Here is a 25,436-nt window from a genome sequence, read left to right on the forward strand (position 1 = left end):
AGCTGCTGGGCCTTAGTATACCCAGATCAGCTCTGCAGTGAGGCTATACAATCCTGTAGAACCTGTCTGGGGGCTCTATTTCCCCTATAAGTATAGGGGGTGTCCTGTCATTCATATTGATGACCCATCGTCAGGATAGGTCACCAATATCTGACCAGCGGGAGTCTGACATACAATACCCCTGCTGATCAGCTGTTTGAAGAGGAAGAGGTGCTCCATGCCAGCACTGCTTTTTCATTAGACTACCCTTTTGTCTCGGCAGTTTCGGCGGCGCAGTGTAATGACATTCACTTGAATGGAGCAAGTACTTCTAATTACGCCGCCACATATTGAACAGGAAGCAGCGCTCCCAGCTGGCAAAAGAGAACTATTGCTGCCGTTTATTGCTAACCTAGAACCTAGTATTGTAGTTGTGGCCTGTATATTTGTGAAAAAGGGATTCCAGATCCCTGATTTGCGCAGGCTATTTACAGTAATGACCATATGTCTTTTTATTAGTGAAATTGCAGGGAAGCTCACTGCTTTCTCTCTCCTCACACGAAGATAATAGGTTTTTCTCACTCTTTCAGTTTTATTAATATTATTATTTTCACTGACTTAATTTTTTTTTATTGTTTTTCAGGCATTTTGTGATGAACTGGAAACAATGATCCAAGACCAACTCAAAAAAGGAAAAAACCCGACTGGCTTGTTGGCACTGCAACAGATAGCAGACTTCATGACCACAACTGTCCCAAGTGTTTACCCACCAGCTCCTCAAGGCGGAATGGCATCATTAAACTTAAGTATGTATGCATTACAGTGTGCCTGATAAAGTGATTGACAAATATATGTATATAAAACCGCCTGTGCAAAAGAACAGCACACATTTTGGGTTTTTGCAATACAGCAATTAGCCCCTTTCACACACCAGTGTTTAGTCGTGGGTCCGTATTTTGTCCTGTTATCATCCGTATTCCACATACACTGCTATGCTGAAAATGAAGTTCCAGAGCATATCCTAGAACCGATCTGTGAAAACCACAGACCAAACAGATGGCATCTATGTTGTGCCATGATTTTTCACAGACTCGTAGAATTTAATGTGCGTGGTTTATCTGGGAACTACTACTGATGACCTATCCTCTGGATAGGTCATTAATATGAGATCAGCGGGGGCCGGACCCCCAGGAGCGCCGCAGCATCCTCCTAGGCCATGTGATGTCACTGTACATTGGTCACTTGGCCTAGTTACAGCTAGGTTGAGGATAGGTTGCATTATCTATACCCGAATAAGCCTTTTAATCTTGGACAAAAATAGGACATGCCTCCATGAGGTCACCACGGTCCGTGGAAAAGCACTGATGTGTGAAAATACACATTAAAGACAATGGATATGTGATCGGTCAGTGGAGACAGCAGATGTCCGCGATTCAATGACATGTAAAAACTAGATTTATGTTCTTACCGTAAAATCTGTTTCTCTTCCGTTCATTGGGGGAACACTGGCTTAACCATAGTATAGCTGCTGCCACTAGGAGGCGGACGCTAAGCAAGTTAGTGCAAAAGCAGTAGGAGAAGCGAGAAAAAACTGAACCCCGAACCACATAGGCCATAAGAGGCCCGTAAAAAGAGAGAGCGGGTGGGAGCTGTGTCCCCCAATGAACGGAAGAGGAAACAGATTTTACGGTAAGTACAAAAATCTAGTTTTCTCATCCGTATCTTTAGGGGGACACAGGCTTGACCATGGGACGTTACAGAGCAGTCCCAAGGGTGGGCCATAACAAAGAAACCCTCCGGTCAATCAGAGAAGCGTCAGACGCAAAGGTGTGTACTCTGTAAAAATTTTGAAAAAGTGTGCAAAGATGACCAAGTAGCCACCTTGCATACCTAAAGGGCCATGATGCACTGCCCAAGAGGCACCTACTGCCCAAGCAGAATAAGCAGTAACCCGGGAGGGTGGGGCCCGGTCACTGACGTAGTACACTTCCACAATAGCTAAACGACCCCATCACGAAATGGAAGCTTTGGACGCAGCCAACCCTCGTCTCGGCCCCTCTGGAATGACAAACAGCGAATCCCTCTGTCGGAAAGATGATGTCTGAGACCGATAGATGCGAATGGCTCGTACCAAATCCAGAGTGTGAAGTGACTGCTCACAAGAATGAGACTGGGCAGGACAAAAGGAAGGTAGAATGATCTCTTCATTGAGATGGAATGTCAACACGACCTTCAGAAGGAAGGACTGAACAGGCGAAGTACTACTTTGTCCTGATTGAGGGATCAGTAAGGGCAACCGACAGGAAAGAGCTGCGTGTTCAGACACCCTACGGATGGAAGTGATTGCCACTGAAAAGGCCACCTTGTAGGACAGGAAGCGACGGGACACCTGCTGCAAAGGCTCAAACAAAGAGCACTGAGCACCAGATTAAGGTCCCAAGGATTCAACGGAGGGAGGTGCACAAAGGTCCGAACCGCAGAAAGCGACGCAAAGTTCATCTGAAATAGAATGGAAAGAGCTGAAACTAGCCCTTTGAGGGAACAGAGAGCCAGCCCCAAGACCATGCCGACTGCAGGAAGGACAAGAGTCGCGGCAGCGAGAAACTAATGGGGACAGCTGGTGGCATTCGCACCAACTAAAGTAGGACTTCCAGGTCCGGTTATAGATCCGGGAGGACGACTGTTTCCTGGCGCGAATCATGGTCTGGACAGCAGCATCCGAGAAACCTCAAGCCCTTAGTATGGCGGCTTCTACAGCTATGCCATTTAATATAGAAACCCTAAATTCAGGTGGAAGATCGGTCCCTGTGACAAGAAGTCCTCCCGAGGGGGGGAAGACGCCAGGGTTCGTCGATGAGGAGGGAGACTATGGATGCGTGGCCAATCCGGGGCCACGAGAATGACTGGCAGACCTTCGGACCTGATTTTCCAGAGAAGACGCGGAATAAGAGGAAGAGGAGGGAACACGTAAGAAAACGCGAACTAACTCCATGGAATCACAAGGGCGTCGTACGCCAGGGGATCCTTAGACCGCGCAATGAAGCTCTCTACTTTGTGGTTAAAGCGAGAGGCCATGAGATCCACGTCCGGCTGACCCCACAGCTTGCAGATTGCTAGAAAAACCTGAGAGTGAAGAGCCCATTAGCCGGGAACGAGACGCTACCGGCTGAGTAAGTTGGCGATTCAATTGTCGACGCCGGGGATGTGAACTGCCGACAGCGACGGGACATAGTTCTCTGCCCAGCTGAGAATCAGCTCTGTTTCTGCTATGGCTGCTGGACTCCGGGTGCTGCCCTGGTGGTTGAGGTAGGCCACTGCCGTGGAATTGTCGAACTGAACCCGAACCGGACGTTCCCGGAGGTGTTCGGTCCAGTGAAGCAGAGAGAGACGAATCTCCCTCAATTCCAGAATGTTGATGGGAAGGGAGCGTTCCTCGTGCGTCCACGTGCCCTGTTCTGTGGTAAATGAGTGCGCTTAACACCTGTAGCGTCAAAGATGATCTCATCCAGGCGTTTGCCAAAAAATCTACCACCGGCAAAGGGGAGGGCTGTCGAGGCTCGTTTTGAGGCATTATCTACTGCCCAGCAGGAGAGCCAAAGGGTACGGTGAATAGCCACCAAAAGAGCTGACAAGCGGGCCATAAGTCTGGCCGCGTATAGAGAGGCTTCACAAACCATAAGAACTGGCCTGGGAGAGCTGCAGGGCAATATCAGAAAGCACCTCCGAGTGGTCCCCAGAGGAGAAGCCCTGGCGTAGTTTGCCCATTCGCCCATAGCTTTGCTTACCCATGTAGAGGCAAAAACTGGACGCAGTGCTGTGCCCACTGCTTTAAAGGATGACTTCGGAAAAGGAAGCACCGTCCACCATAGGCAAGGTAGTATGTTTTACCAAGCGGGATACGGGAGGGTAGACAATAGGAGAGGACGACCACTTTGTCAAATCTTCCGGAAAGGGGTATAAGATGTCTAAGCGTTTAGGCAAAGTAAAACGTCTGTCGGGGGAAATTTCACTCCTTGAAAAGAGAGGATTCAAAATCCTGGTGGTTGGGAAAACATTTTGGCGAGCGACGGGAACGCCTAATGGACAAACTCGAGCCAGCCGATGAGGGTGCAGGGTTCTCAACCTGTAAGGTCTCTCTAACCGCTGAAATGAGATTGTCTACCATAGAGTACAGTTTGAAAGACTGTCTCTCCTGAGGACCAAAGTCAGCATCTGAAAATTTTTCCTCGGAACAAGCCTCTTCCAGGGAGGACACGTCCGAGCGAGGCTCTGGGGGGCGGTGGTGAGAGAAGAAACTGGGGATGCAGACACCCTTCTGGAGGAGGGTGGTCTGGCCCGTTTTGCAGGGCGACCAGGATGATCATTAGCCACGGGATCCACAGAGTCAGACTGATCAGAGGACTGCTAGTGGACAAACGCCCCAGAATTTCCACGATGGCTTTGTTGGTATGGGAGACGTCCTGTACCATCTTTGACATGGAACGTGCCCACTCTGGACCTTCCATGGGCTGGGCAAGAGGGGCGACTGGGTCAGGGTCAGAGCCACTTGGTGGTGGGGCAGAGCACGAAGAGCAGAGAAGATCTAACTGACAGCATGGGAATTTAGAGCGACAAGAAGCGCAGGCAAAATGGCGCACAGAAGTCGCTGCTTGTTCTTGGGTCTGGGCTCAGACATGGTGATTACCCTGTAGTGACAAGTAGGTAGGAGGATGAGGTGAGTAGGCTAGACCCTGTAGGAAGGGAAGACTAGCTTACCCAGCCTGTGTCCCTCAATGTAACTTGTCCAGAGCGCCTTATGGAGAGGATGAGTATCGGAGTCTTGCAGAGGTCCTTCTTAAGCAGGACCTGCCCCTCCCCTTGAATGAATGTCGGCCTGGCGATCACGTGTGGATGCGGCAGGCCCGCTCCATCCCATCCCTGAAGAGGGAGAAGGGACACACAGCCGGGAATGAGCAGCGGGCTTAGGGGCCTCCTGGACTCCTCTCCTGGTTGTGAACCCAGGCAGCGGAGCTAAAAGAAAGAAAGAAAGGAAAAAATTAAAAAAAAAAATCAGCAAAGCTAAAACTGTTTGTTTTTAGCTTAGTCCCTGTAGGAAGGGTATAGCTGGAGGGAGGAGCTCACACCTTGTGCTTAGTGTCGCCTCCTAGTGGCAGCAGCTATACCCATGGTCAAGCCTGTGTCCCCCAATGATACCGATGAGAAAGAGTCCTTATATTTGAAATACACTTTTACTTGCCTTCCAAGCTTTTTGCATGCCATGTTTAATGTATTGTGAACTTGATTTGTCTGTGTCCAGACAACGTGGATTTGCAGTGTGGATTGCAAGGTAAATTGATGGGGTTTTTTAGAATTTCAGGCACAATTCAGAGCATGATGCGGATTGGAAAATCCACAGCATGCTTATTCTGTTGTGGAAATATTGTGTGCTTTCAGATTTCACCGTTTGTAATGCAGTGGGGTGAAATCTGCTTGCAACACAAAACTGATTTTGCTCCCATCCTAAATTATAAAAGAAACTGCACTGCTGTACCATGTTAGTGACTGCATGGACATCATTGACTACTGGGTGGTCTTTATTATTTGAAGTATTGGTACACTTTGCCCATGCTGTCATACATTTAGTTGTATGGTATTTTTGCTCTGAATTTGCCTCGTATATATACTAATCGTGGCTCCAACAGGCTTTTAACGAGTAGCAATTAGACCAGGGTCAGTTTATTTTTTTTTATTTTTTCCCCAGACTTTTCAGTTCCATTTCCTGCATAAGACATTTTTCATTTTGCAGTATTGACAGACGTAGCTAGAGCAAGGTCATAAAATCCATATCTGTGGGTTATTAGAAGCTGAGGCTATAAATTATGCAGTTCTGTCCATTTTGTAGAAGGAAACATTACGAGACAAGGTTATAGACATGAAAGCTGTTGCAGTCACAGACTTCTGTTTTCTATGGTATTACTTGGATGCTTTACATACAGTCCAGCGTTTCACCCCCATGTACTTTATTTACAGGCTTAGGAATGGTAACTCCTGTGAACGATCTTAGGGGATCCGATTCCATTGCCTACGAAAAGGGCGAGAAATTGCTTCGATGTAAGCTGGCAGCGTTTTATCGATTGGCCGATTTGTTTGGGTGGTCTCAACTGATCTACAATCACATTACTGTAAGTATCCGAATATTAGTGCGCGTGGATACTGACTGTCTCCTTTCAAGCAAGTTATGGAGACTTCTAATAATTTCTGCTATAAAATGTCACAAGAGTTTATACTCCTTTTCTTTGACCTTGCCGCACCCATATACTTCGGCTTTCAATAACTGAATAAATTGATAGTAATAGATCCAGAAACGCCCGCGTTATATAACATGGAGGGCTGCCAACATCTCTTTTAATGCTGTAAAGCAAAGTCCTTGTTGCAATCCGAAGAGAGTCAAATGAAATGAAGACATTCAGCTCTTTGTAAATGGTCTGTCCAGTTCATTCTGCAGTCACACAAGGGTCGTGATGACTTTTCTTCCCTATGCTGTGTATGCATGGTATTAGCTCGCTAACACTAGCTGGCGAATTTCCGATGTTCTGTTCCAGAGCAGAAAAACAGAATTGCTGGATCCAGTATACTGTATGCCTGACAATTCCAGTTGGCTGTAATGGAGTCTTTCAGATTTCCATTATGGATTCCAGTAGTATTTTTGTTGAATTCTGTGATGAACAAAACACATTAAGTATTCTTAGAGTGAAAAAACTGAAAAACTCCTATATTAACCTCCCTACATAAAATATATATACCTTTTTTATTAGTTACTTTTAAAATTTATGAACAACCCCTTAAATGATGCAATATTCAATTGTATGCGATCATAAAATACACCATTTACCGTATATTTAGAGGTGGGACGTAAAGTGTTCTTCTTACTCACGGTTAGTAGATACAGGATACGATAAGGGAGTGCTGTCATAGATGTCTTTCATACTTGTGATTCTTCCAATATGTGATATTATTCCAGTCACCTCTCCAGATCCAGGTTTTTCGAGAATAACCTGTCTATCCCTATTTTATCCCTGGATCTCACCCTGCCTACAGGCAGAGCACCTGCCCCGAAGGGGCGACTCCAACCTCTCGGTGGCTAAACCCTTTAAGATCCTTGCCCTTGAGATTAGATTTTATCCCCAAAAAATAATCATAAGGAAGATGAGTCCAATATACTTGTAGATAAATCGGCTCCAAATAAAGGAACTGTTAATACAATAGTCCCAAATCCCAACGCTGCGTTTCCCCAGTATTACCGCTGGTTCTTCAGGGAATACTTTGGTACTACAGGAGACAAACCGGTGGTGATGCAGGGATTCCACTCCCCAGTTTCATGTCCCCTCCAATGTGAGTTCCTGAAGTTAGGAAGTAGGCCCCAGGTATGGGCTCCAGATCTGTGGTGTCCATGTGCTATTTAAAACTCAGCGCTTTATAAAGGGGATATCCCCCTAGTGAAGATCATACAATAACCCTATTATAGAGTTGAGCGAACACCTGGATGTTCGGGTTCGAGAAGTTCGGCCGAACATCCCGGAAATGTTCGGGTTCGGGATCCGAACCCGATCCGAACTTCGTCCCGAACCCGAACCCCATTGAAGTCAATGGGGACCCGAACTTTTCGGCACTAAAAAGGCTGTAAAACAGCCCAGGAAAGAGCTAGAGGGCTGCAAAAGGCAGCAACATGTAGGTAAATCCCCTGCAAACAAATGTGGATAGGGAAATGAATTAAATTAAAAATTAAATAAATAAAAATTAACCAAAATCAATTGGAGAGAGGTTCCATAGCAGAGAATCTGGCTTCCCGTCACCCACCACTGGAACAGTCCATTCTCAGATATTTAGGCCCCGGCACCCAGGCAGAGGAGAGAGGTCCCGTAACAGAGAATCTGTCTTCATGTCAGCAGAGAATTAGTCTGCATGTCATAGCAGAGAATGAGGCTTCACGTCAGCCACCACTGCAACAGTCCATTGGCATATATTTAGGCCCAGCACCCAGGCAGAGGAGGGAGGTCCCGTAACAGAGAATCTGTCTTCATGTCAGCAGAGAATTAGTCTGCATGTCATAGCAGAGAATGAGGCTTCACGTCAGCCACCACTGCAACAGTCCATTGGCATATATTTAGGCCCAGCACACACACAGGCAGAGGAGAGAGGTCCCGTAACAGAGAATCTGGCTTCATGTCAGCAGAGAATCAGTCTGCATGTCATAGCAGAGAATGAGGCTTCACGTCAGCCACCACTGCAACAGTCCATTGGCATATATTTAGGCCCAGCACACACAGGCAGAGGAGAGAGGTCCCGTAACAGAGGATCTGGCTTCATGTCAGCAGAGAATCAGTCTGCATGTCATAGCAGAGAATCAGGCTTCACGTCAGCCACCACTGCAACAGTCCATTGTCATAAATTTAGGCCCAGCACCCAGGCAGAGGAGAGAGGTCCCGTAACAGACAATCTGGCTTCATGTCAGCAGAGAATCAGTCTGCATGTCATAGCAGAGAATGAGGCTTCACGTCACCCACCACTGCAACAGTCCATTGGCATATATTTAGGCCTAGCACACAGGCAGAGCAGAGAGGTCCCGTAACAGACAATCTGGCTTCATGACAGCAGAGAATCAGTCTGCATGTCATAGCAGAGAATGAGGCTTCACGTCACCCACCACTGCAACAGTCCATTGGCATATATTTAGGCCTAGCACACAGGCAGAGCAGAGAGGTCCCGTAACAGACGATCTGGCTTCATGTCAGCAGAGAATCAGTCTGCATGTCATAGCAGAGAATGAGGCTTCACGTCAGCCACCACTGCAACAGTCCATTGGCATATATTTAGGCCCAGCACCCAGGCAGAGGAGGGAGGTCCCGTAACAGAGAATCTGTCTTCATGTCAGCAGAGAATTAGTCTGCATGTCATAGCAGAGAATGAGGCTTCACGTCAGCCACCACTGCAACAGTCCATTGGCATATATTTAGGCCCAGCACACACACAGGCAGAGGAGAGAGGTCCCGTAACAGAGAATCTGTCTTCATGTCAGCAGAGAATTAGTCTGCATGTCATAGCAGAGAATCAGGCTTCACGTCACCCACCACTGCAACAGTCCATTGGCATATATTTAGGCCCAGCACCCAGGCAGAGGAGGGAGGTCCCGTAACAGAGAATCTGTCTTCATGTCAGCAGAGAATTAGTCTGCATGTCATAGCAGAGAATCAGGCTTCACGTCACCCACCACTGCAACAGTCCATTGGCATATATTTAGGCCCAGCACCCAGGCAGAGGAGGGAGGTCCCGTAACAGACAATCTGGCTTCATGTCAGCAGAGAATTAGTCTGCATGTCATAGCAGAGAATGAGGCTTCACGTCACCCACCACTGCAACAGTCCATTGGCATATATTTAGGCCCAGCACCCAGGCAGAGGAGGGAGGTCCCGTAACAGAGAATCTGTCTTCATGTCAGCAGAGAATTAGTCTGCATGTCATAGCAGAGAATGAGGCTTCACGTCACCCACCACTGCAACAGTCCATTGGCATATATTTAGGCCTAGCACACAGGCAGAGCAGAGAGGTCCCGTAACAGACAATCTGGCTTCATGACAGCAGAGAATCAGTCTGCATGTCATAGCAGAGAATGAGGCTTCACGTCACCCACCACTGCAACAGTCCATTGGCATATATTTAGGCCTAGCACACAGGCAGAGCAGAGAGGTCCCGTAACAGACGATCTGGCTTCATGTCAGCAGAGAATCAGTCTGCATGTCATAGCAGAGAATGAGGCTTCACGTCAGCCACCACTGCAACAGTCCATTGGCATATATTTAGGCCCAGCACACACACAGGCAGAGGAGAGAGGTCCCGTAACAGAGAATCTGTCTTCATGTCAGCAGAGAATTAGTCTGCATGTCATAGCAGAGAATGAGGCTTCACGTCAGCCACCACTGCAACAGTCCATTGGCATATATTTAGGCCCAGCACACACACAGGCAGAGGAGAGAGGTCCCGTAACAGAGGATCTGGCTTCATGTCAGCAGAGAATCAGTCTGCATGTCATAGCAGAGAATCAGGCTTCACGTCAGCCACCACTGCAACAGTCCATTGGCATATATTTAGGCCTAGCACCCAGGCAGAGGAGAGAGGTCCCGTAACAGACAATCTGGCTTCATGTCAGCAGAGAATCAGTCTGCATGTCATAGCAGAGAATGAGGCTTCACGTCAGCCACCACTGCAACAGTCCATTGTCATAAATTTAGGCCCAGCACCCAGGCAGAGGAGGGAGGTCCCGTAACAGACAATCTGGCTTCATGTCAGCAGAGAATTAGTCTGCATGTCATAGCAGAGAATCAGGCTTCATGTCAGCCACCACTGCAACAGTCCATTGGCATATATTTAGGCCTAGCACACAGGCAGAGGAGAGGTTCATTCAACTTTGGGTAGCATCGCAATATAATGGTAAAATGAAAATAAAAATAGGATTGAATGAGGAAGTGCCCTGGAGTCCAATAATATATGGTTATGGGGAGGTAGTTAATGTCTAATCTGGACAAGGGACGGACAGGTCCTGTGGGATCCATGCCTGGTTCATTTTTATGAACGTCAGCTTGTCCACATTGGCTGTAGACAGGCGGCTGCGTTTGTCTGTAATGACGCCCCCTGCCGTGCTGAATACACGTTCAGACAAAACGCTGGCTGCCGGGCAGGCCAGCACCTCCAAGGCATAAAAGGCTAGCTCTGGCCACGTGGACAATTTAGAGACCCAGAAGTTGAATGGGGCCGAACCATCAGTCAGTACGTGGAGGGGTGTGCACACGTACTGTTCCACCATGTTAGTGAAATGTTGCCTCCTGCTAACACGTTGCGTATCAGGTGGTGGTGCAGTTAGCTGTGGCGTGTTGACAAAACTTTTCCACATCTCTGCCATGCTAACCCTGCCCTCAGAGGAGCTGGCCGTGACACAGCTGCCTTGGCGACCTCTTGCTCCTCCTCTGCCTTGGCCTTGGGCTTCCACTTGTTCCCCTGTGACATTTGGGAATGCTCTCAGTAGCGCGTCTACCAACGTGCGCTTGTACTCGCGCATCTTCCTATCACGCTCCAGTGCAGGAAGTAAGGTGGGCACATTGTCTTTGTAGCGTGGATCCAGCAGGGTGGCAACCCAGTAGTCCGCACAGGTTAAAATGTGGGCAACTCTGCTGTCGTTGCGCAGGCACTGCAGCATGTAGTCGCTCATGTGTGCCAGGCTGCCCAGGGATAAGGACAAGCTGTCCTCTGTGGGAGGCGTATCGTCATCGTCCTGCCTTTCCCCCCAGCCACGCACCAGTGATGGGCCCGAGCTGCGTTGGGTGCCACCCCGCTGTGACCATGCTTCATCCTCATCCTCCTCCACCTCCTCCTCATCCTCGTCCTCCTCGTCCTCCAGTAGTGGGCCCTGGCTGGCCACATTTGTACCTGGCCTCTGCTGTTGCCAAAAACCTCCCTCTGAGTCACTTCGAAGAGACTGGCCTGAAAGTGCTAAAAATGACCCCTCTTCCTCCTCCTCCTCCTCCTCCTGGGCCACCTCCTCTTCCATCATCGCCCTAAGTGTTTTCTCAAGGAGACATAGAAGTGGTATTGTAACGCTGATAACGGTGTCATCGCCACTGGCCATGTTGGTGGAGCACTCGAAACAGCGCAACAGGGCACACAGGTCTCGCATGGAGGCCCAGTCATTGGTGGTGAAGTGGTGCTGTTCTGTAGTGCGACTGACCCGTGCGTGCTGCAGCTGAAACTCCACTATGGCCTGCTGCTGCTCGCACAGTCTGTCCAGCATGTGCAAGGTGGAGTTCCACCTGGTGGGCACGTCGCATATGAGGCGGTGAGCGGGAAGGCCGAAGTTACGCTGTAGCGCAGACAGGCGAGCAGCAGCAGGATGTGAACGCCGGAAGCGCGAACAGACGGCCCGCACTTTATGCAGCAGCTCTGACATGTCGGGGTAGTTGTGAATGAACTTCTGCACCACCAAATTCAGCACATGCGCCAAGCAAGGGATGTGCGTCAAATTGGCTAGTCCCAGAGCTGCAACGAGATTTCGCCCATTATCACACACCACCAGGCCGGGCTTGAGGCTCACCGGCAGCAACCACTCGTCGGTCTGTTGTTCTATACCCCGCCACAACTCCTGTGCGGTGTGGGGCCTGTCCCCCAAACATATGAGTTTCAGAATGGCCTGCTGACGTTTACCCCGGGCTGTGCTGAAGTTGGTGGTGAAGGTGTGTGGCTGACTGGATGAGCAGGTGGAAGAAGAGGAGGAGGAAGCCGAGAAGGAGGAGGTGGCAACAGGAGGCAAAGAATGTTGCCCTGCGATCCTTGGCGGCGGAAGGACGTGCGCCAAACAGCTCTCCGCCTGGGGCCCAGCTGCCACTACATTTACCCAGTGTGCAGTTAGGGAGATATAGCGTCCCTGGCCGTGCTTACTGGTCCACGTATCTGTGGTTAGGTGGACCTTGCCACAGATGGCGTTGCGCAGTGCACACTTGATTTTATCGGATACTTGGTTGTGCAGGGAAGGCACGGCTCTCTTGGAGAAGTAGTGCCGGCTGGGAACAACATACTGTGGGACAGCAAGCGACATGAGCTGTTTGAAGCTGTCTGTGTCCACCAGCCTAAATGACAGCATTTCATAGGCCAGTAGTTTAGAAATGCTGGCATTCAGGGCCAGGGATCGAGGGTGGCTAGGTGGGAATTTACGCTTTCTATCAAATGTTTGTGAGATGGAGAGCTGAACGCTGGCGTGTGACATTGTTGAGACGCTTGGTGACGGAGGTGGTGGTGGTGGTGTTGGTGGTACATCCCCTGTTTGCTGGGCGGCAGGTGCCAACGTTCCTCCAGAGGCGGAGGAAGAGGCCGAGGCGGCAGCAGCAGAATAGGCCGAGGCGGCAGCAGCAGAAGAGGTAGCAGGGGGAGCCTGAGTGACTTCCTTGGTTTTAAGGTGTTTACTCCACTGCAGTTCATGCTTTGCATGCAGGTGCCTGGTCATGCAGGTTGTGCTCAGGTTCAGAACGTTAATGCCTCGCTTCAGGCTCTGATGGCACAGCGTGCAAACCACTCGGGTCTTGTCGTCAGCACATTGTTTGAAGAAGTGCCATGCCAGGGAACTCCTTGAAGCTGCCTTTGGGGTGCTCGGTCCCAGATGGCGGCGGTCAGTAGCAGGCGGAGTCTCTTGGCGGCGGGTGTTCTGCTTTTGCCCACTGCTCCCTCTTTTGCTACGCTGTTGGCTCGGTCTCACCACTGCCTCTTCCTCCGAACTGTGAAAGTCAGTGGCACGACCTTCATTCCATGTGGGGTCTAGGACCTCATCGTCCCCTGCATCGTCTTCCACCCAGTCTTGATCCCTGACCTCCTGTTCAGTCTGCACACTGCAGAAAGACGCAGCAGTTGGCACCTGTGTTTCGTCATCATCAGAGACATGCTGAGGTGGTATTCCCATGTCCTCATCATCAGGAAACATAAGTGGTTGTGCGTCAGTGCATTCTATGTCTTTCACCGCTGGGGAAGGGCTAGGTGGATGCCCTTGGGAAACCCTGCCAGCGGAGTCTTCAAACAGCATAAGAGACTGCTGCATAACTTGAGGCTGAGACAGTTTCCCTGGTATGCATGGGGGTGATGTGACAGACTGATGGGGTTGGTTTTCAGGCGCCATCTGTGCGCTTTCTGCAGAAGACTGGGTGGGAGATAATGTGAACGTGCTGGATCCACTGTCGGCCACCCAATTGACTAATGCCTGTACCTGCTCAGGCCTTACCATCCTTAGAACGGCATTGGGCCCCACCATATATCGCTGTAAATTCTGGCGGCTACTGGGACCTGAGGTAGTTGGTACACTAGGACGTGTGGATGTGGCAGAACGGCCACGTCCTCTCCCAGCACCAGAGGGTCCACTAACACCACCACGACCATGTCCACGTCCGCGTCCCTTACTAGATGTTTTTCTCATTGTTATGGTTCACCACAACAACAAATATATTATTTGGCCCAATGTATTGTATTCAAATTCAGCGGGATATAAATTTGAGGCCTAGTATTTAGGCGCTGGGTGACCGGTATGGATTTAGTGACAGAATTAGACTTGGAAATGCACAGAAGCGTGTGTGTGAAGTTATTCTGAATGACCCTATGTGCACCTTCAATATGATCTACCCTTTTAGGGATAGATTTCAAATAGCTCTGATATAGCAGAAACCACTAAATTATGAAATTGCTAAATTGGGAATTGTATTTCAACCCAGAACAAGAAATGTGCTTGAACGGACACTAAATAACTCGCCCAGCTACAGCACTAGGGACAGATTTAGCTGGATATAAATTTGAGGCCTAGTATTTAGGCGCTGGGTGACCGGTATGGATTTAGTGACAGAATTAGACTTGGAAATGCACAGAAGCGTGTGTGTGAAGTTATTCTGAATGACCCAATGTGCACCTTGAATATTATATACCCTTTTAGGGATAGATTTCAAATAGCTCTGATATAGCAGAAACCACTAAATTATGAAATTGCTAAATTGGGAATTGTATTTCAACCCAGAACAAAAAATGTGCTTTGACGGACACTAAATAACTTTCCCAGCCACAACAGGACAGCGGTAACGAGAGATTTAGCGGGATATAAATTTGAGGCCTAGTATTTAGGCGCTGGGTGACAGGTATGGGTTTAGTGACAGAATTAGATTTGGAAATGCACAGTAGCGGGTGTGTGAAGTTATTCTGAATGACCCTATGTGCACCTTGAATATTATATACCCTTTTAGGGATAGATTTCAAATAGCTCTGATATAGCAGAAACCACTAAATTATGAAATTGCTAAATTGGGAATTGTATTTCAACCCAGAACAAGAAATGTGCTTGAACGGACACTAAATAACTCGCCCAGCTACAGCACTAGGGACAGATTTAGCAGGATATAAATTTGAGGCCTAGTATTTAGGCGCTGGGTGACAGGTATGGGTTTAGTGACAGAATTAGACTTGGAAATACACAGTAGCGGGTGTGTGTGAAGTTATTCTGAATGACCCAATGTGCACCTTGAATATTATATACCCTTTTAGGGATAGATTTCAAATAGCTCTGATATAGCAGAAACCACTAAATTATGAAATTGCTAAATTGGGAATTGTATTTCAACCCAGAACAAGAAATGTGCTTGAACGGACACTAAATAACTCGCCCAGCTACAGCACTAAGGACAGATTTAGCGGGATATAAATTTGAGACCTAGTATTTAGGCGCTGGGTGACAGGTATGGGTTTAGTGCCAGAATTAGACTTGGAAATACACAGTAGCGGGTGTGTGTGAAGTTATTCTGAATGACCCAATGTGCACCTTGAATATTATATACCCTTTTAGGGATAGATTTCAAATAGCTCTGATATAGCAGAAACCACTAAATTATGAAATTGCTAAATTGGGAATTGTATTTCAACCCAGAACAAGAAATGTGCTTGAACGGACACTAAATAACTCGCCCAGCTACAGCACTAAGGACAGATTTAGCGGGATATAAATTTGAGGCCTAGTATTTAGGCGCTGGGTGACAGGTATGGGTTTAGTGCCAGAATTAGACTTGGAAATACACAGTAGCGGGTGTGTGTGAAGTTATTCTGAATGACCCAATGTGCACCTTGAATATTATATACCCTTTTAGGGATAGATTTCAAATAGCTCTGATATAGCAGAAACCACTAAATTATGAAATTGCTAAATTGGGAATTGTATTTCAACCCAGAACAAGAAATGTGCTTGAACGGACACTAAATAACTCGCCCAGCTACAGCACTAAGGACAGATTTAGCGGGATATAAATTTGAGGCCTAGTATTTAGGCGCTGGGTGACAGGTATGGGTTTAGTGCCAGAATTAGACTTGGAAATACACAGTAGCGGGTGTGTGTGAAGTTATTCTGAATGACCCAATGTGCACCTTGAATATTATATACCCTTTTAGGGATAGATTTCAAATAGCTCTGATATAGCAGAAACCACTAAATTATGAAATTGCTAAATTGGGAATTGTATTTCAACCCAGAACAAGAAATGTGCTTGAACGGACACTAAATAACTCGCCCAGCTACAGCACTAAGGACAGATTTAGCGGGATATAAATTTGAGGCCTAGTATTTAGGCGCTGGGTGACAGGTATGGGTTTAGTGCCAGAATTAGACTTGGAAATACACAGTAGCGGGTGTGTGTGAAGTTATTCTGAATGACCCAATGTGCACCTTGAATATTATATACCCTTTTAGGGATAGATTTCAAATAGCTGTGATATAGCAGAAACCACTAAATTATGAAATTTCTAAATTGGGAATTGTATTTCAACCCAGAACAAGAAATGTGCTTGAACGGACACTAAATAACTCGCCCAGCTACAGCACTAAGGACAGATTTAGCGGGATATAAATTTGAGGCCTAGTATTTAGGCGCTGGGTGACAGGTATGGGTTTAGTGCCAGAATTAGACTTGGAAATACACAGTAGCGGGTGTGTGTGAAGTTATTCTGAATGACCCAATGTGCACCTTGAATATTATATACCCTTTTAGGGATAGATTTCAAATAGCTCTGATATAGCAGAAACCACTAAATTATGAAATTGCTAAATTGGGAATTGTATTTCAACCCAGAACAAGAAATGTGCTTGAACGGACACTAAATAACTCGCCCAGCTACAGCACTAGGGACAGATTTAGCTGGATATAAATTTGAGGCCTAGTATTTAGGCGCTGCGTGACAGGTATGGGTTTAGTGACAGAATTAGACTTGGAAATACACAGTAGCGGGTGTGTGTGAAGTTATTCTGAATGACCCAATGTGCACCTTGAATATTATATACCCTTTTAGGGATAGATTTCAAATAGCTCTGATATAGCAGAAACCACTAAATTATGAAATTGCTAAATTGGGAATTGTATTTCAACCCAGAACAAGAAATGTGCTTGAACGGACACTAAATAACTCGCCCAGCTACAGCACTAGGGACAGATTTAGCTGGATATAAATTTGAGGCCTAGTATTTAGGCGCTGGGTGACCGGTATGGATTTAGTGACAGAATTAGACTGGGATATGGCCAAAAAATAAACAGACTATTGCTGGTTAAATGCACTTGGTGTGACAGCTTCACCCTGATGTAGGCTTTAGCCAAAAAACAACCACACCATTGAGGGTTAAATGCACTTGGTGACAGGCGCAGCTTGCCCCTGATTTAGTATATGGCCAAAAAATGAACAGACTATTGCTGGTTAAATGCACTTGGTGTGACAGCTTCACCCTGATGTAGGCTTTAGCCAAAAAACAACCACACCATTGAGGGTTAAATGCACTTGGTGACAGGCGCAGCTTGCCCCTGATTTTGTATATGGCCAAAAAATGAACAGACTATTGCTGGTTAAATGCACTTGGTGTGACAGCTTCACCCTGATGTAGGCTTTAGCCAAAAAACAACCACACCATTGAGGGTTAAATGCACTTGGTCGCAGCTTGTGCTGGCGCACCACAAGACACAAAATGGCCGCCGATCACCCCAGAAAAATGTGACTGACAAACGGTCTGTGCAGCCTAAAAACAGTGAGCAATTGAGGATCAGCAGCTCAATGATCCACAGCTGCAGATCGATCAGTTAATCAAGTCCTTTGGAGGAGTTAATCTGCCTAATCTCGCCCTACTGTCGCAGCCGCAACCTCTCCCTACGCTAATCAGAGCAGAGTGACGGGCGGCGCTATGTGACTCCAGCTTAAATAGAGGCTGGGTCACATGGTGCTCTGGCCAATCACAGCCATGCCAATAGTAGGCATGGCTGTGATGGCCTCTTGGGGCAAGTAGTATGACGCTTGTTGATTGGCTGCTTTGCAGCCTTTCAAAAAGCGCCAAGAAAGCGTCACAAAAGCGCGAAGAAAGCGACGAACACCGAACCCGAACCCGGACTTTTACGAAAATGTCCGGGTTCGGGTCCGTGTCACGGACACCCCAAAATTCGGTACGAACCCGAACTATACAGTTCGAGTTCGCTCATCCCTACCCTATTATTATTTCAATGGACATACAGGCTCCCCATTTAAAAGTGCTGCCTTGATAAGGCAAGACCTTCCTCTATATTCTAAACCATATCTAATGTCTCCAATCAATAATGCACGCCACCGTGGAAAGCAAATGCGTTCCACAGAGCGGCCGAAACCGGATATGACATCGCTGCTTTGCCGGAAATTGCCTGTGGGACGCATGATGTGCTCCACAGAGCAGGGAAGGAGGGAGACCGATTCCTGAAGGCAAACCGTGGAATGCAGGATGCGTTCCCCCAATCTATATCGCTTTTGGAACACTTTATGCGCTCCACAGAGGAGCCGAGTACAATCACTCATTTCAATTACCTGAAATTTAAGGTCGCGTGGATTACCATCATGGACCTGATCTCTCTTATGTTTGATATTGCCTAAATGGTCTCCAATTCTTCTCCTTAGTTCACGTTTTGTTTTTCCCACATAGTTTAGTGGCCAGCTACACGTAATATGATATATATATATATATATATATATATATATATCTCCCCAGATGTTTTTCAATTAGCATAATTCCACATTTTTGAGACCTTTATAGAAGGGCTGGCTATACAGCCTCCACATTTAGATGTCCCTAAAGGTTTGCGATCAAGCCATGTTCCATCAGGTTGTGCTTTTTGTATACATACTATGTACTAAGCGGTCCCGAAGAGATTTCCCTCTCAAACGTAACTGATGGATATGAAGTCAGAATGTTTATCAAATCCTAATCTGTGCGGAGAATATTCCAGTGTCTCCGTAGGATCCCAAGGATTCTGTCCTGTGCGTTGTCAAATGTTCCTATTTTCCTTATTGGATTCTTGGGGCTCGTCTTTTTGGGAGTTGAGAAGCTCCTTCCTATCCTTCCTCAAAGAGTGTTTGAAAGCTTCTCTTAATGTATTCTCGGGGTACCCCCTTTCAAGGAATCTGTTTTTAAGGTCCCTAGATTGTTGAAGGAAAGTTGGAATATCAGAACAATTCCTTCCAATGCGAATGTATTTGGTATCCCCCTTTTAAAGGGGTTGGGTTGGGGTGATGACTTTCCCAGTGGAGCAAGCTATTCATAGCTGTGATTTTTCGATACGTTTCAGTATGTAACGTGCCTTTTTTTTTTTTTTTTTTTTCTTCAAATCCTTAGATCCTGGAAACATATCATATCCTTATTTACTTCCCATGTAAAACGTAGACCTATAGGATTACTGTTAAGGGTCCACTGGACCGTCCCACAATACCAGGATGTCATCGATATATCTTCCCCAAAAGAGGATGTGGTTGGTCCAGTGATCCTCCTCTTCAGCAATCACTATCCTGTCTCTTTCGATCTGTTGCGTCACCAACTTACAATCAGGCTGGCTCACAGTATTTTTGCATTTATTAAAATTTATTTACTCACTAAAATATTAAAATGTTATACATATCCTAATTGCATGTCAACATATCAGCTTAGATATATAGGTACTTGTAATGCGGAGCTCATGCATAGACCTAAATGACAGGAGTACTCCAAATGTGACCTCTTAGTTTGCTATATGGTGTCTGTCTGCAACGTGTTATATTTAGATCTCTCAAATGTTCGAATAGTTGTATATTATTTTGCCAGTGATCTGAACATAGGTTGTTCAAAAAATGTTCAGTTTGCGGTCGCTGGTAAGTGGTCTTAGCATCCGAACATTGCCTAATGCTACGGTTAGACCCCCTTCAACTGGTGTTAGTTTCCTACCTCCTGCCACGAGGTAGTCACTCGGCTTGTTCTTCGCGGCGTCTCACGTGACCAAACCAGAGAATGGTTTGCTGGTCAATGATGTCATCCACCTGCCCCGGTCGAAGTGGCGGAAATCGATGGAGCAGAGCCGCTCCGGTGCAAGGTTCAATTCTATTCAACAGAAGCGTCAAACAGTAGCGCACCAATTGTCATAGGTCAGTCCACTGTGATGGTATTATACCACTGCCACCGCTTGGGGCTAGTGCTGGTACCATGCTCACCCTTTTTAGAATGGCTCCAGATGAGATGATCAAAAAAAGTCCTTTAAGCAGAAACAGAAATAACCCACCACTAGCTGGGTCAAGTTCACACTAGTTCACACTAGACTGGTTTCGGAACCGTAGTTACTTCCTCAGTAGGCAAATGTGAAACGCGTTTCACATTTGCCTACTGAGAAGGAACTACGGTTCCGAAACGCGTCTAGTGTGAACTTGACCCAGCTAGTGGTGGGTTATTTCTGTTTCTGCTTAAAGGAATTTTTTGGATCATCTCATCTGGAGCCATTCTAAAAAGGGTGAGCATGGTGCCAGCACTAGCCCCAAGCGGTGGCAGTGGTATAATACCATCACAGTGGACTGACCTATGCCAATTGGTGCGCTACTGTTTGATCGATTTCCGCCACTTCGACCGGCGCAGGTGGATGACATCATTGACCAGCAAACCATTCTCTGGTTTGGTCACGTGAGACGCCGCGAAGAACAAGCCGAGTGACTACCTCGTGGCAGGAGGTAGGAAATTAACACCAGTTGAAGGGGTTCTAACCGTAGCATTAAGCAATGTTCGGATGCTAAGACCACTTACCAGCGACCGCAAACTGAACATTTTTTGAACAACCTATGTTCAGATCACTGGCAAAATAATAAACAACTATTCGAGCATTTGAGAGATCTAAATATAACACGTTGCAGACAGACACCATATAGCAAACTAAGAGGTCACATTTGGAGTACTCCTGTCATTTAGGTCTATGCGTGAGCTCCGCATTACAAGTACCTATATATCTAAGCTGATATGTTGACATGCAATTAGGATATGTATAACATTTTAATATTTTAGTGAGTAAATACATTTTAATAAATGCAAAAATACTGTGAGCCAGCCTGATTGCTTTTTTATACTAATTTACTCTGTTTTCAGTTGGTAACTGAAGGGCTGGGCTCCAGTAGGTTGCTGGTGCAGCTTCTCTAAATTGTCTATTGTTAGAATATATCAATAGCAGAGGTATGCTGTTGTGGAGGCGTTCTTTTACTCTTCGTAAAGGGGCCCCGTCAAACAGCTACATCTTCCTCCCTCTAAAGTGACTTTAAAATTCTAGTACCCTCCAAACAATCTAACAGGATACCCAATTTTTCACATTGTTCTTTCTCATTGTTCCTATACAACTTGTACCACTTTAACCTGCGTGTAAATAGATTGATGTCTTTCACCCATGAAAAAGGATCAAAGTTAGTTGTTGAGACAAAACATAGTCCCCGAGAGAGTACTTGTAATTCGATAGATTAATTTTTCTTGAGATTTACCACTTGATTTTCATTTATTTGTGTTTGCATTCTGCGATGGCGGCTCCTGCCGGAACCTCTGCTGCAGATGTTCATCGAGCCTAACTCATGGCACTTCCTTTTACATTAGCTTCATTGTCTTTCCTATGATGAAAGGGGTTCTGCACTCTCATTTAACTGATGATCTATCCTCTGGATAGATAATCTGCTTCTGATCGGCGGGGGTCCGACACCCGGGACCCCCGCCGATCAGCTGTTTTGAGAAGGCAGCGGCGTTCTAGCAGCGCCACAGCCTTCTCACTGTTTACCGCTGGCCCAGTGACATCACAACTAGTATTAACTAGCGTGGGCGGGGCTAAGCTCTGTTCACTTGAATGGAGCTTAGCCCCGCCCACGCTAGTTGATGCTAGTCGTGGCGTCACTGGGCCGGCGGTAAACAGTAAGAAGGCCGTGGCACTGCTGGAGTGCCGCTGCCTTCTCAAACAGCTGATCGGCGGGGGTCCCGGGTGTCGGACCCCCGCCGATCAGAAGCTGATGATCCATCCAGAGGATAGATCAGTTAAATGAAAGTGCAGAACCCCTTTAATATAATCTATTGATCTTGAGTAGAAGCCAGGGTTTCGTGTTTATTACATTCCTAATATAACTAATTGAGAGCAGACATTCATACACAGTTGAGTCCCATTTATTCTGACCACCAGCTAATATCCAGAGGAACCATCCGTGTGCAGCACGGACAGCAGCTACACAGGCTGGGGGGACTCAGGTCCTGGTAGGTTGTCACAGGTATCTGGAGCCATGCTGACTGTAGTGCATCCCACAGATGCTCCATTGGGTTCAAGTCTGGGGAATTGGGGGGCCAGGGTAGTGCTTGGAAGTCTCGGACATGCTCCACAAACCAATATCGGACATTTCTAGACATGTGAGATGACGCATGGTCTTGCTGGAAGATCACATCCACCCCAGGGAAGACAATCTGCATGTATGGGTGTACTTGATCTACAAGAATTGATTCATATCCAAATCGGTTGAGAGTGCCACCCACATGGATGAGTGGGCCCAGAGAATGACACGATAATATCAGCAATGGTTGCAGGGTGTTTGTTCTCTGCTGTTTCTTGCCTGACACACTGACTTCCATCCATTCGATAAAGCAGAAAACGTGACTCATGGGAGGTCTAATTCCGATACTGCCGTGAAAATTGAAGCCTTTTCTGCCGAAGCAACTTGGTTAGCAGAGGGGCAGTGACCATTCTTCTGCTTCGGAGCCCCACACGCAGTAGGATTCACTGAACTTTTTCAGACGCACGTCTTGTAGCCCCTGGTTCATTTTCGCGGTGAGCTGCACCTTCGTAGCCAACCTTAACCTCTCACCTCAATGGCTCGTGGTTCTCCGTAGTTTCCACGTCTCTTATTCACAATGGTACCGTTTGTCCACTCTCCATACACTTTCACCACAGCAGCACGAGAACAGTTACACTACTCCGTTTCAGAACTACTGCCACCCTCACCAAAAAGCCAATAATCATCCCTTCTTCCAACTCTGATAAATCGCCCCTTTTACCCATGAGGGATATGTGAGCAGACAGCCTATCACACACCTTATATACCCACCAAGCCAGCTCACCACACGTGACGTCCTTCATGAACTATGCACTGCCAACATCGAAAGACCGCTTATCAGCTTTTACTTCAAATGCCTAAAGTGGCCATGCACATCATACATGTTGGTACCAACACTTGTTCATCTAAGAACTTTCTGATCTGAGCCCCTTCTCCTCCTATACACATGCACACTCTCTGTTCAGCTGAGCATCCATGTGTTTTCAGTGGGGAGCGGGGACAAAGCTGATGCCAGACTCTTCATGCAGCGGCATATCTCCCTATGGACAGAAGACTTGGGTTTGTTGAAATCCTAAAAGTGAGTTGGGATGCCCCCCATTCACGTTGCATGGATGGGCAGTCCTGTTAAAATCAACGGCTTTGGCTGATGTGCGTCTAATGCAGTGTTTATCTTTTCACCTTTTCATGCAACGTACCCCCTAGTTACAAGGATTCTGTAGAAAACAGGTGCTAATTTTTTTTAAAAAAAGAGGCTATTTTCATGCCACTGTCATAAGCTCTAATCTTACGATCAAAATGACAGACATCACATTAGGACCCATAATGGATGATTATTACTTTTCAAATTACGTTCCGCACTGCCAAACATTCCTCTTGCATCCAATGACGTCTACTCTAAAAATAGATGTTCTCTTTTTTTTTTTTTTTTTTTTTCACCTCCATTCTGAACCAGACCACCATGATGATTTCTTTCAGCCATGTCTGATCTCTGCATTTTGACACGCACTTATCTTAGTTTCCTACTTGGCCATCACCCCATCATGCCAACCCCTTTGCCTTCTCTGCCCTCCTATACTATACTGCAGAAACAGATAGTCAAAATACTAGTAAGTCAGATAGTGCCCAATTAGTTAATTATTGCCAGACAGTGCCGCAAATAATTGCACCCGGCAAATAGTGCCACAAACTGTGTCCCCCAAAATAATTGTGCTAAGCTGATTCTGTGCCAGTACCCCCCAAATGTCCCAACAATATTAATTCTCTTCCAGAGTGACCGGTGTTAACAGTGCTCCCAATAGTAGTAATGTCCCCCATTGTGCCCCAGAAGTAGTGATGCCCATAGTAGTCATTATGTTGCCTATAGTTTTCTAGTAGTAATAAAGCCCACAATAATGCCCCCAGTAGTTATAATGTCCCCATAGTGTGCCCTAGTAGTAATCACTACTGGAGGCACTATAAGGGAGTACTTATGTCTCCATAGTGCCCTCCAGTAAAAATAATAATGACCCCCTTTTAATGGCCCAATAGTATGCTGCCCCAGGGTGGCAAAGGAATATAACAAACTCAAGTACTCTCCTCACTCCGGTTCCACGGTGCAGGACAGAAGCCTCTTGTGCCCTAAGCTGCATGCAGCTCCGCTCAGCCATTCATGATGATGTCATCACACCGCCAATGCAGTCCTATGATAGGCTTCAGACACAGTGGGCTTTAAGAGTGAATAGCAGAGCAGAGAGAAAGCGGCTCCCTTGCACCGCCGCGGTATTCAACTGTATTGCCGTCCTAAGGATGGTGATTCAGTTGAATGCTGGAGAGGCCCTAGCAGGCCAGCAATGAAACCTTACTGGATGCTAGGGCAGTCCCAGTACCCCCTTACCCTGTGGCATAAGTGAACTGCAGGTTGATATAGTGGTCTAATGTTTATGGACAACTTTGCACAGCTTAAAATTTAAGGTGCTGTTCTTCTCAGTTCTGGAAATCATGAGGGCCTCTGCTCCTGCACACCAACTGATATTCACCATTGTTGTACAATGAGTTGTGGTGATTTGACTGGAATTTTACTTTATGAAAAAAGTGGTTTACTCTACTTTCCAAATACGTTGCATAACACAATAGTTCATGGGAAAATGACAAACTTTGTAATAAATCTTTTCTCCTTTTAGCAGCCATTCTTCCTCCTGTCCTCTCCACAGACTTCTGTTGGCAGCTGTAATCCTGATCCCTCAGTGAGCTGACAGTCTGTCTAGTCTCTCTCTAAAAGAACTTAGGCAGCGAATATTTCCTTAGTTTACGAGCGGGAGGATGAGACATTTTTCTCTAATAAGATATATTACAAATTTTCTTTTATTTACTTGTACTATTTATTTATGCAAAGTTTGTTGAAAGTACAGAGACTATTTTTAAAGGAAAACTATTTTGAACACATGATAAAATGCCATTGGATTGCCGCTGAAGTTAAATGCATGTGACCTAATGCCCTATGTCTAATGCAGGTCAGAGTGAGTTCAGAGCAAGAACACTTCCTCATTGTTCCCTTCGGACTCCTCTACAGCGAAGTTACTGCCTCTAGTTTGGTAAGTGTTGTTTTAGAACTCTATTAACTTGCTAGAAGCCCTCCAAACCTAGATGGTATATATTGCGATGACTAAAACACCAGGGCTCCTGCGTGAAAAAGAAAATGATTCCTTCATTGTAATTCACTTTGTGTTGATTGTTGCATGGGGAAATGGTACAAATGTCGCAATGTATTTTATTTTAGGATACAGTTATGCATTATACTGCCTCTT

The 25,436-nt window shown here is 46.5% G+C and overlaps 1 protein-coding gene across 8 annotated transcripts in view; it reads left to right on the forward strand.

The window, feature by feature from the left end:
• Positions 1-25,436, forward strand: part of ADD1 (adducin 1) — a 116,768-nt gene that overhangs the window by 56,802 nt on the left and 34,530 nt on the right. For all 8 annotated transcript variants that reach the window (XM_044295631.1, XM_044295656.1, XM_044295600.1 and 5 more), the window contains exons 3-5: positions 623-785; positions 5,989-6,140; positions 25,143-25,223. In XM_044295631.1, the coding sequence (XP_044151566.1) occupies positions 623-785; positions 5,989-6,140; positions 25,143-25,223 (396 nt within the window). The remainder of the gene's footprint in view (positions 1-622; positions 786-5,988; positions 6,141-25,142; positions 25,224-25,436) is intronic.

This window comes from Bufo gargarizans, chromosome 1 (assembly GCF_014858855.1).
Source record: "Bufo gargarizans isolate SCDJY-AF-19 chromosome 1, ASM1485885v1, whole genome shotgun sequence".
Classification (NCBI taxonomy): Eukaryota; Metazoa; Chordata; class Amphibia; order Anura; family Bufonidae; genus Bufo; species Bufo gargarizans.